The following is a 13,056-nucleotide window of genomic DNA, read 5'->3' on the forward strand; positions in this document are numbered from 1 at the left end:
TGTTATGCTGTCTTACCTCTGTGGAGGAGGGACACTGGGTGACCAAGATCTAGTCCTTCCTATAACGTCTACTCGGTGAGGAGACCCTGATGGTGAACAATAGTTTGATGACATTACTTGTTCTGGCACTGACAATGTTGAGCTTTGAAGATCTCGACCATTGTGTCGATAATCTAAAGGTGGAAATATTAAGATTATAGTTATCTATACACTAAGATTTCTTGTATTTTGTATTTCACTGAAAAAACATAAAATGTTAGTGAAGTTGAAAAGCTCTGAATATACTAAATGTAAAGCATAATGAATAAAGCATAACACTAAGATAAAATAATATTTTATAAACACTTAAATTGAAAAGGAAAGACAAATATTCAAATATTTAGAGAGCTACTATGTCCAAGGCCCTATGCTAGGTAGAGTAAAACTTTTTTACACAGTTAATAATCTTCAGTAAAAGATTCAAGTTTATTCTAAAAACATTTTCATCTCTTCATTGACCTAGAAGAGCTTCAAATAGTTCTCAACAATTATAAAGGAGGGAGGCTCCAATAAAGATGTTAAAAAAAAAAAAAAAAGTGGGAGGGGATATGGGGACATATGTATGCATATGGCTGATTCACTTTGTTGTACAACAGAAACTAACACAGTATTGTGAAGCAATTATACTCCAATAAAGGTCTATTTAAAATAAATAAATAAATAAATAAATAAAATGATTACCTTGACAAAAAGTTTCTAATTTCTATACTCTATAGTTATTTCTTTAAGAAATAAACAATATTAGAAAGCACTCTGAATACCATTTGAAGTAAATATGTAAATTCTGATATATTCCAAGCATTTGAAGTTATCTCCATATCCTTTTTATAAACATCAAAATCAGGACTATGATACTGTAGTTTTTGAAATGTTATCTTTCAAATGCATTATTAAAATATGGTATATGATGAAAAAACCATGTCTCAAAAATTACACTGGATTTCAAAATAGCAACATATAGGATATTACAGCAGTCTTTTTTCCTCAATGGATTATTAAATGATTCACTATATAGTAAAAAAATTAATAACAACATTGAGACAAGAAACCATGATGTTTCATGGTAGTAAAAAGTAATGAACCCAGGGTAAACACTTTGAATTGTGTAGGTTTGTGAAATACTATTCTGTAACAACAAAAATTTTTCCAGAGAGTATTAACCAAAATAATGAATGATTCCTGAAAAGTTTTTTTTCAAAAGATACAGTTCCTTTAACAGAATGGAAACATAATAACATGATCATTTTTTTGTCATCCTGGAAGTAGAAAATAAAAGAATTGAGATATGCCAAAAATGGCATCAAGATAAAGAGCTTTAATGACCTGAAGGAAAATATTTTGGGTGAAAAAAATCTGATGTGGCTAGATATTTAATAAAGAGAAGAAGTTGAAAAGTCAATTAAAGGACTAGAACACAAGCAGGAAAAAACTGCTAACGATCTCCAAGCAAGAGATCAGGAGAATATGACTTTTCAAGGTTTAATTCACAAACCATAAAACACGAAAAATATTTTTGCAGTCTTAGTGAATTAATACATTGTTAACCCTTAGTGCAAAAAATAAAGACTAAAAGATAGTCATTGGGTTTTTTAAAAGTAGTACACTGGTAGCATGCAAACTGACTCATATTCTATCAAAAACTGTCCAACAAAAACTATCAGTCACTGATGCAACTGCAGCACGTCTTACATACAATAAAACATATTTTGTTCATGATAAAATTGGTTATGCTTATGAAATGTGCTGAGCTAATTAACCTTCAAGAAGAAAAGAATCAAACATTTTTATATTTTGAGTATAATATATATAAAAATTTTGCCAGAATTTATTAAAAAACAGTTACTTACCTAAAATATTAAATCATCAGATAAATTTCTAATCATAAATGAGGCAATATTTTAAACCACAATACCATAATTTCAAAATGTAGCTGCACCTGATACTAATCCACATAACAACAATGAAAAAAATTTCAAAAAGTGGATTCAAATATTTGACATACTCGGGTTTGTTAGTGATGTTAGAAAGATTTTTTTCACAGTTAGTGAAGTATAAAGAAGTTTCTCAAATTTATAGTGAAATTCTTATTACTTAGTAGTTTAAAAATAGAAAATTGGTATTACTTATGAGACATCTTTCAATAGAATATTCAATCTAAGAACTGGTACAGGTATTCCAGCAACTAGAATTATTCAGTTTAAACTGCCATAGGCTGTTTCAGGGGAGGGGGCATAAACAGGCAAGTCCTTTGTACTTCATTATATTTATCTATCTATTTACATATTTACTGGTAAATAATGATGAGTCACACTTCCTTATTATCACTATAAAATAATTCTGAAATTCTTACCTGATACTACACCAATTCCATCATCGCAGTCATAGTCAGAGACTTCACTATCACTTATTCTCTTAGACCCTATGAAGCAAACAATAGCAATAATTAAAATTGCTGATCATTTAAGGAAAAAACCCCTCACCAACCTGAAAAACAAATGAAAGGATTTTGAATGGAATACTTGAGAATAAAAAAAGAGAGAGAGAAGAAAAGTCATTTTGACCTCACAAACACCTATTTTTACATATATTTCATTATGTGAGGGTATTATTTTTGAAATGTATAAGATAAAGTTCCTAAAAGGATTAAAGCCTGAAATAATATTAAATAATACATGTTAGTGATTTGATGCTGATTGATAAAATCTATTGGACAAAAAGCCGAGTCAAAAATAGCTCAATCAGGTCAGTTTTAGATGCTTTTAGACAAAGGCATTTAAATCTAGTAAACTTCAAAATACAAACAATGTTATATTCAAAGACGTTCATGTGTCTTTTTCTAATATGCATGACTAATGAATTAAATATACCCAATTCTTTAACCTTTATTTTTCACACTCATGGAGAGGAAGCATAATTTAAGACATCTTAAATGTCCTTCCCTTACTATTACTTTAGTTGTTTTCTGTTGCTTTGAGAAAAATACGAGAAATAAGTCATCCACAAACTGACTTACACATTGTGAACTGTGTTATGTTTTCTAAGAAACAACATAAGACAGAACAATAATAATTACTATAATTCAAGAGCCCTGTGTCTGTTTTCCTTACAACACAAATCTATAACAAAACTTTAAAACGTTAATCATGCTATGGCAAAAATAACATTAAATTGAATTAAGTAGAGCTTTGATGGCTAAAGCAGACTGTCTTCACACTTAATGATGACATATATCACATATATAAATAAACATGTTATAATTCGTTTTTTAATCTATCTTTTCTCCTACATGTATCTCAGGGATAGGCACACCTTACATAAGAGAATCTTTTATTTAAAGCATTTTTCCCTTCTTTGATATCAGAAAATATTTAATGATAAATGAAGACAGTGTTGCTATTTCGAAAGAGAACTTGTTTTGTCCGTCTACTTACATAATTCATTACTCATTACATAGACTAAACTCTGTTATCAGAAAATAAATACTTTCCTGTAAGTTTTATAAAACACTGAAAGCTCATGCTGCATAAAATAGCAATAATGAAAACGTTCTAGGAATGCCCTCCAACATTTGAAACCTCCCTTTAGAAATACTCTCTCTATATTTTGTTGTAATCCCTGCCTTCTTGGGAGAGGGAGAGTCTTTCTTTTTTGCCAGGAACTGCAGTTCTTGTTTTTCTCCTTTTAATGATTAGGTAATACCTATCATTTTTGGTCATGTCGTCCCACTGAGTGTACTCACTACTATTTTCCTTCCAAATCCATATGTCATAAAGTTTTGGACCCAATTGAATCTGAGGCTCTTATAGCACCAGTTAATATGGAAACTACATTATCTGACAACATCCCAACAGAATGCTCACAAAAGGATTTATAGAATTAGGACATACATTCTAAATGAACTTGGGAGAAAGGAGGGATAACACAGATGAGGCTATTGAGGAGAGACTTAAGAAGAATTGCTCAGCTTGTAACAAGATTTCACCTTGTAAATGATCAAGGACAAAGCAATGATTAGTTTAATGTGCCAGGTACAGTACATAGCATAAAGATTACGTGCTTTTCATATTGATCAAGGATCAGATCTGCCTTTAATGTAAAATAAGAATGACACCAGCAAAAGATGAAGTTCATTTTATCAGTCTTTATGAGCCCTCTTGTGTGTGAGGGTGCGGGTGAGAGTGGGAGGTGAGGTATATATGTGGTTTGTAAATGCTACTTCCTTTCAGAATCTTGATTACTTTCCTGATGGAAGTCTTGACCTATTTTGATATTAATCCTATAGAGGTTAAATATATTGCAGTTATGTTCTATGTGGATCTTGTCACATTCTGATGAAATCAAGTACTTAAGTTTAATGTCACTGAATGGATCAATCTTCTCTTTTAAAGAGAAGAAATTTTAAAATTTCTTTAAGAAATTTCCTGAGCTTGTATACAAGCACAGAGATACCCTTATTTTCTTCTGAAAGTTTAAAAATTTTGCTCTGTGCATTTATATCCTATCCATCTTGAACTAAGTTTCTGTACAGCATGAGATATGGATGCAACTTCACTTTCTATATGGATAACATGTATCTCAGCATTGTTTATTTAATCATTCTATCTTTCCACAATGATCTGCAATGTCACTTCTGCTATAAATAAATGTATTCTATCTGCTAGGATCTGTTTGGTGCTCTACTTCTTTTTCCTTTTACAGGCTGTCTATCTATAAACCAGTAACTCACTGTCTTTGTTATTACAATGTTATATATTGAAAAGCAAATCCTTTACCTAATTATTCATATATTTGATATTTCTCCTTTGCTCTTCCATTTAAATTTTAGATTCAGGTTATCAAACTGCACAAAACATCCTATAGGGACTTTGATTTGAAATGCATTGAATCAATACATCAATTCAGGGGGAAATGGCATATTTTACAGCATTGTTTTACTAGCCATAAACATGGCATTCTCTTCATTTAAGTTTTCTTTAAGATCTATGAAATTTTTAACTTCGGTCACTCTAATTTTCCACATTTGTTGGATTTATCCTTTGTATCTTATCATTTCTATTGCTATTAGAAATACTGTTAAAATTATGCTTTCTAACCTAATTGCTCATAAACAGAAATGCAATTTTATTGTAAAATAATGTTAATCAACCATCTTGTTAAAGTCTCTTTTTTTCTTTACTTCTAATAAATTTATTATGGTTTAATTGGAATTTTTCTATGGAGACAATTTACTTCCCAGTCCTAATGCCTTTTTTCTTTCTTTTTCCTGTCTTTCTATGCTAGTAAGCATAATACTGGAAAGAAACAGAGAAAGTTTACAGTTCTTTCTAAATTCTGATTTTAAATAGAATTTTTCTAATATTCATCCATTTAAAGTGATATCTGCTGAATTTGCATTCTGTAAGATTGAGGAAAGTCTCTTATAAGTTCAGTGATATTTCATAAAGGATTTTCAATTTTTATTTACAATTCATTCTGGCCTGTTTCCTTCCTGTACTAACCTTTTGGTTTAGAAGCAAGGTTACACTAGCCCAACTAAATATTGAGAATTAGTCCTTTTTTATTCTCTGGGAGAATTTGTGTAGATTAAAAAAAAAATCTGTTCTTTGAAATTTTGAGAGAATTAATCTATAAAATTACCATGGTCTGGTGTTTCCTTTGTCGGTATATTTTATTTTATTTTATTTTATTTTTGCGGTACGCGGGCCTCTCACTGTTGTGGCCTCTCCCGCTGCAGAGCACAGGCTCCGGACGCGCAGGCCCAGCGGCCATGGCTCACAGGCCCAGCCGCTCCGCGGCATGCGGGATCTTCCCGGACCGGGGCACGAACCCGCCTCCCCTGCATCGGCAAGCGTACCCTCAACCACTGCACCACCAGGGAAGCCCACTACAGGTTTATTTTGTAATTCACTTAAAGGATTAAATTTTGGGCTCCATAATCCTAACTAGAAATTTGTTTCTGGTTTTATTTAGGTTTTTGTTCTTATTGTTAGGATTTCTTTCCTTCTACTTTTAATTTATTTCATTATTCTTTTCCTAAAAAACTGAATGAGTACATCGTAATTTTCAACCTTCAAACGCTTTGTTAACATAAGCATTCTCCCCCAAGTACCTCTTTGCATTACACAAATATTTGTATGTAGTATATTCATTAAAGTTCAGTTCTAGGTATTTTCTTCTTGGGTCTATAAGATATTTACCACACTTCATTAAATTTAAGACACTATTAACTGAATAATCCATGACAGTTGCAGAGATAATAGATCTTGAAAAAAATATTCTTTAGAGTACAAGTTTATTTTTAAAATTTATCAAATGTATGGGTATAATTTATCTCTTTTTAAAAAAATTTACATAGTAACACTCTAGTTGAGGAAAATAGCCTACAGCATAACAATTCTTTGAAATTTGTCAGAAAATGAATTATTGAATAGTACATTAATAATTCTTACAAGTGTTTCATGGACATAACAGATGAATATGAATTCATCAAATGTTAGGTTCAGAATTCTTCGACCATGAGATTAAATTTGTTAATTCTGTGGTTTGATTCTCTTCTATCGCCCCTAAATTTTTGTTTGCTTGACCAATAAATGATTGAGAGAGAATTATATTAGACTCTTCTTTAATGGTGGTACATTTGTTGATTTTTCTCTCTAGTTCTAATTTAATGCTTATTGAAGTTATTTCATTTATACATGCAAGTTTAAAATTATTTTAATAGACGTAAAAAAATCATGTGAAAAAGTTTAACCCCCATTCATGATAAAATGTATCAGCAAACTACTGAGAAGGAAACTTCCTCAAACTGATAAAGGGCATCTACAAAAAACAAATCAAAGGATTATACTATTAAAACTGTAAAAAGGGCATCACTATAATCAATATAGAATTAAAGACCCTAAAATTTTCAAACTGTAGCTCTTTCTCCACAAATATTGTAAAGTACCTAATATTTTAAAATGACCTTAGAGAGTGAATATGAGTGTTTTCTGTCAAGGATATAGTTCTTTCATCTTTCTAAAATTAAAATATCTGTTCACTATTTTAAAAATCACAATATATAAAAAGTTTTCAAGTAAGGAAATAGGTTAGTTGTTAAAATATTTCAAGATATTAATTAAAGCTTACATTTTTATTGCAGACATGTTAATAATAAATAGACAAATAGAGGAAAGCCATTTCCCCCTAATTTTTTTCATTGCAGTTTGCTGCTTTCCCTAATATCTACTACATTTAACGTCCTCCAATTCCAAAATACATGAATCTTCATTTATAAGCAAGTTAGACATTTGTCTTTACCCTTCCAAACTTACTGTTTACTTCTCTCACCTCCATTTACTGAAATTCTACTTATTCTTTACCCTGTTAAAGGACAAGACTTGGCAGAATCTGTAAGAAGACAATGGTTAAAGAGCCTTGTAAATAATAGGAATCCAGGCTCTAGGACCTCTCCAGAGTCCAGTGATATTTTAGGATTCCAGGATAGTAGCTACATGATGCATCTGGGAAGGCGGGATGCTAAGTACCACAGCAACCAGCATTAGTAAAAATTGCCATGGGTAGACCTGGCTTCAAGTAATCATTGCACACTGGGACATATCAGTGAAGCTCAATAAGGAATAAAAATTAGTGGGTCTTTCCTGAACGTTGTCTTTTTTAGAGTTTTCTAAGCCTAGGGTTTTTTTTAGAGGTTTTCTACAACCTCTGTTGAGTGTTGGGAATAGGTAAGGAGAAGGAATAAGACAGATATTTGACTAGGAAAATGGGTACCTAAGAGTCAGATTAAATATAATTTTTTAAAAATTGTACTTCATATACATGTTTGTAAATAAGGGTTTTGCTTGCTACCTAAGTATAATGAATCTTTGGACCAATCACAATATCAAGCACAATAAACATAACAGGCAACTAAATATTTGTTGATGTCATTAAAATAATGTAGATTTCAAAAGAAAGCAAGAAAGGAGAAAAAAGACAAACCAAAAATAAATGATGTGTAAAATATTAAGCAAAATTTATAAGAAATTACATTAAATGTAAATGTAAAATTATCCCAATAAAAGATAAATCTTATCAGAATGGATTTAAGAAGAGAAACTACATTGTTTTTCAATAGACAAATCTTAAATATAAGGACACAAAGAGGTGGAAGATAAAAGGATTGAGAAAGATATACCATACAAAAACAAGTAACAGCAACAACAAAAAAGCAGCTGCAGCAAACATCAAACAAAGCAGGTCTTAAGGAAGAAGTATTCCTAGATAGAGAGACACTATGTAATGACAAAATTATCAGTCTATTAGGAAAAATATATAACAATTCTGGATTTGTATGTATGTACCTAGTAACATAACTTCAAAATATATAAAGCAAACAGTGACAAATTTAAAAGAAGAAAAGTCCACAATCACACATGGAGATTTTAACATACTTCTCTCAATAACTGATGGAGTAATCAGATGAAAAATCAGAAAAAACAACCCAGAAAATTTGAAAAACAAAGTTAATAAACCTGATAAACTTGATATATGTTGAACATGAACCACACGGTGACAAAATAAACATTCTTTTCAAGAACATTTACCAAAATTGATTACATGTAGCACCATAAACAACTAATTTTATAGATTCCAATTATTTAAAGTATGTACTCTGATAAGAGGGCAATTATGCTCAATATCGATATTTTAAGAACCCCTACAGTTTGGAAATTTAACAATACACTCCTAAATAGTCCACAGGTAAATGAAAGTACAATAACATTATCATACCACATTAAAAATTATCTATGTATCCTTCTGAAATGAGGAGAAGCAAACAAATTAAACTTAAAGAAAGGAAAGAAATAACAAGAATAAGAAGAAAATTTAATGGAAAAGAAAACAAACATACAGCCTAGAAGTAAACAAAACAAAAAGTTCACTGTTTGAAAGACTAGTAAAATCGATAGCTCATCAGCAAGTCTGACCAAGAACAAAAAAAGGAAAAGGAACAAATTACCATATAAGAGAAAAGAGGACATGGCTACACATTCAATAGACATTAAATGGATAATAAGATGCTATTATGAACAATTTAGTGCAAATAAATTTTTTAAAAATTGGAGAAATATTCAAATTCTAAGAAAAATCCAACTTAACAAAGCTGACACAAGAAAACATAAAATTTTGAATAGTTCTAAATCTAGTAGAGAAATTGGAATTGGAATTGGAATTCAACACCTACACACAGAGAAACTGCCAACCCTGGAAACATACACAGCGAATACTTCTAACCACGTACAGAAAAAAGAATACCAATAATGTACATATTCTGTCAAACAACAGAAAATGAGGATATACCTCCAAACACTTTATGAGGCCAGAAAAACACTGAAGTCAAAGCTTGACAAGGATATTACAAAGCAAGAAAATAAAAGACATCAAATAAAAAAGAAGTAAAATTTCCTAATACTTTTATGAGCACAGTAGCATAACACTGATAACAAAAGCAAATAAGATGTTACAAAAAGAAAAAAAGAAAAGACAATCCTTCTCCCTCACTCTATCTCTCATGAATACAGCTGCAAAATTTCTACACATATTAACAAATTGAATCCAGAGATACATAAAATGATAATGCATCATGAGATAGCTGGGCTTATTAAAGGAGTGCAACATAACTTTAACATTTAAAATCAATACAATTTACTACATTAGTAGAATAAAAGAGAAATAGCATATGTTTATATCCATGTGTACAGAAAAATACTTACACAACTCAAATCCATTCATGATTAAAAATTTTCGTCAAACTAGGAATAAAACAGAACTTCCTGAATCTCACAAAGTAGCACAAAAATCTTACAAAAATTATCAAAATATAATGGGGAAATATTTAAAGCTTTTCCCAAGGATAGGGGAGCAAAACATAGATGCCAACTTTTACTCAACAATGTCACTTCCACACAGTATTTTATTATACGACCTAGCCAAAGCATTAAGAAAGAAAAAAAAAGCAAGCTATAACAATTTGAAAGAAAGAAAAAAATTGTAGTTATTCACAAATGACATATATTGTTAAATCAAAATTCAAAATAATATATGGAAAAGTTATTAGGAGTCTCTTAATAATAATAAATAAATTTTATTTCTGTATACCAGCATCGATCCATGGGATTAAGAATGAGTTTTGATCTCTACCTCACACAAAATAAAAAATTAATTCCAGATGAACTGCAGATTTAATGAGAAGAGCAAAGCACTATTCTAGAAGAAAGCATAGGAACATATCATTATGATCTCAAAGAAAAGATTTTTTTATATAGATCATGCCAAAAAGAGCACTAACCTTGAAGAAAAAATTGGAAACTAAAATACATTAACATTTAAAACTTTTATTGATCAAAAGATCCCATTAAAGAGTGGAAAGGCCAGCCATAGAGTAGACTACATTTTCAATACATATATCCTATAACTAATTCAAATCTATACTTTAGAAAACACTCATAAATCAATAAAAAAATAAAGAACCCCAAAGAAAAATGGGCAAGACATTTGACTAGGCCCTTCATAAAGGGGGATATCTAAATGGCCAGTTAACCTAAGAAAAGGTTATTAGAGAAATGTAAATTAAAGCCACAATGAGGTAATACTGCACACCCACCTGAATGGGTGGGTGAAAACAACTAAAAATACCAAATATAAAGTAAGATATAAGGAAACTCAAACCCTCATTCACTGCTGTAGGAAGTATAAATCTGGACAGTTTGGGAAAACTTTGACAATATCTACTGTAATTGAATATATATATGGCCTATTACCTATCTATTCTATTACTAGGTATATCCATAGCAAAAATGAACACATATGATTACCAAAATGCATGTATAAGAATGTTAACATAAGCACTTTTAGGACTGGCCAAAATCTGAAAGCAAACTATCAATCAACTGTAGATTTTTAAAAATTAATTAAATAATTTAATTCAAAAAAATCAGACTTTAAATCAGACTTTAAAGCCAAGATAAGCAACCCCTTTGTATAGTTATTACCTCTGATCAATTCATAAGAAATTACTTAGACAAATAGCTTTCATAACCAACCTAAAAATAGGATATATTGGTGTATATTTATAGAAAGAAACTGTATACGGCAATGAAAATAAATTTCAATTATATGCAACAATACTGATAAATCTTACAAAACAGTGGTAAGAAAAAAGTCACATGTAAAAGAAATATATTGTGTAATCTCATTTCTACAAAATTCATATATGTGTGCGTATTCCATTTATATGAAGTTAAAAATAAGTGAAAATATTCTATGGTATTTGTTATCTTGACAGGGGGAATAATTACTGGAAGAGAGCAAGAGAGAGGCTGGAAGGATGCTGGTGATGCTTTATTTCTTGATGTGGGTGCTAGTTACATGGTATGGTTGCTTGGTCAAAATTTACCCATGAGAATATTTATGATTTATACATGTTTCTATATGAATTCTATACTTCTGTAAAAAGTTTACTTAAAAATGTAGAGTTCTGCCTCTGAGAATGATAGAATAGCTTATTTCGGACTAACTCTCCTGCCAGTAATAATTCTAAATTCTGGAAAAATATTTTAATAAAAAAACTGTTTAAAGATACCAGAGAACAAACAAATTCAGGCAGAAATTGGTAATATGACCTTTGAAATAAGAAAAGCACCTATTTAACCAATTTTCCTCTAAGGGCCTTCCCAATATGGTTCACTGCAGAGGAATTACTGCTCAGGAAAAAACCTCAGTCTTACAAGGCTAAGCCAAAGGTCAGAATTCAGAGTTGTGAGAGCAGATAGAATTGTAGGGGAAATCCTGGAAAGGGGGAGCCAGATAAGGAGGAGACCTAAAAGTTACACTCAGTGGTCCCCAAAATCCTTACCTAAATTACAAATTGCAGAGAGAAAAACAAGAAGAAACTCAGCAGAAAGCCACAGCTGAAAGACTAAAAGAGCTGCAAGAAAATTTCAGCAACTTCCTGATGTACAGGATACAGAGGTTGGAGATTAAATCCCATTAATTATAGGTTTTGGCCAATATCTTGAACTTTGCCTACAGTTCAAAACTAGGCATAAGAACCACAAACTAGACTAAGGACTATACCTTAGAACGATGCAAAGAACGAAAATAGAATGAAAATAAAAACTTAACACATCTTCCATTGGTTCAGCATGTCTGCTAAAATGACATGCAGTAATTCTTCAAAATCCAGAGTCTCTAAAATGTATTAAACACAATGTCCAGTACACAAAAACATTAGTAGATATATAAAACATACAGAATGTGACCCCTAATCAAAGGAAAAAAGAGAAATTTTAGTAAGCCCACAGAAGACTAAGATGTTGGAATTAGCAGACTTTAAAATAAACTATAGACATATTAAAGAATTTACAGGATTATATATATGGATATAAATATATATTATTATTGTATATTTATACACATATATATTTATATCTACAATGTGTAGATATAATCTAATCCTATAAATTCTTTAATATATCTACATATACCTACACATATTTGTTTGTATACACATACACACATACAATAGAACAAGGGGAATTTCAGGAAGGATACAGAAACTTCTAAGAACACCAAATATAAAGCTTGAAATGAAAAATACAGTATATTTAATAAGACAATTCATAGTATGGTTTTAGCAGAAAATTGGACACTGTAGTAGAAACTATCAGTCAACTTGAAGACAAATAAAAATATCAAAACTGAGGAAGAGAGAAAAAATGATTAAAATGAAAACACAGATTCAATAACCTGTGGAAAAATGTCAATAGGTCTTTATACATGTAACTGCCATCCAAGAAGGATAGAGGTGAGACAACTGGGTAGAGGAACTGAAAGAAATATTGGCCCCAAATCCCCCAAAATAGTTGAAATCCTGAGAAACTTTAATTATGAAATCATGTCTCTTTTATCTTACACCTTTCAATAGTATCATTTTAGTTTAATCTCAATGATTTGTTTCCATTCACTTTTCTTTGA

The 13,056-nt window shown here is 30.6% G+C and overlaps 1 protein-coding gene across 16 annotated transcripts in view; it reads right to left on the reverse strand.

Annotated features, from left to right (window-relative positions):
- Positions 1-13,056, reverse strand: part of RIMS2 (regulating synaptic membrane exocytosis 2) — a 649,263-nt gene that overhangs the window by 224,748 nt on the left and 411,459 nt on the right. For all 16 annotated transcript variants that reach the window (XM_029222539.1, XM_029222538.1, XM_029222547.1 and 13 more), the window contains 2 exons: positions 2,390-2,458; positions 17-173 (listed from right to left, as the gene is read on the reverse strand). In XM_029222539.1, coding sequence (XP_029078372.1) covers positions 17-173; positions 2,390-2,458 — 226 coding nt within the window. The remainder of the gene's footprint in view (positions 1-16; positions 174-2,389; positions 2,459-13,056) is intronic.

The sequence above is a fragment of the Monodon monoceros genome, unplaced genomic scaffold, assembly GCF_005190385.1.
Source record: "Monodon monoceros isolate NGI ecotype Baffin Bay Population unplaced genomic scaffold, NGI_Narwhal_1 Super_Scaffold_14, whole genome shotgun sequence".
Classification (NCBI taxonomy): domain Eukaryota; kingdom Metazoa; phylum Chordata; class Mammalia; order Artiodactyla; family Monodontidae; genus Monodon; species Monodon monoceros.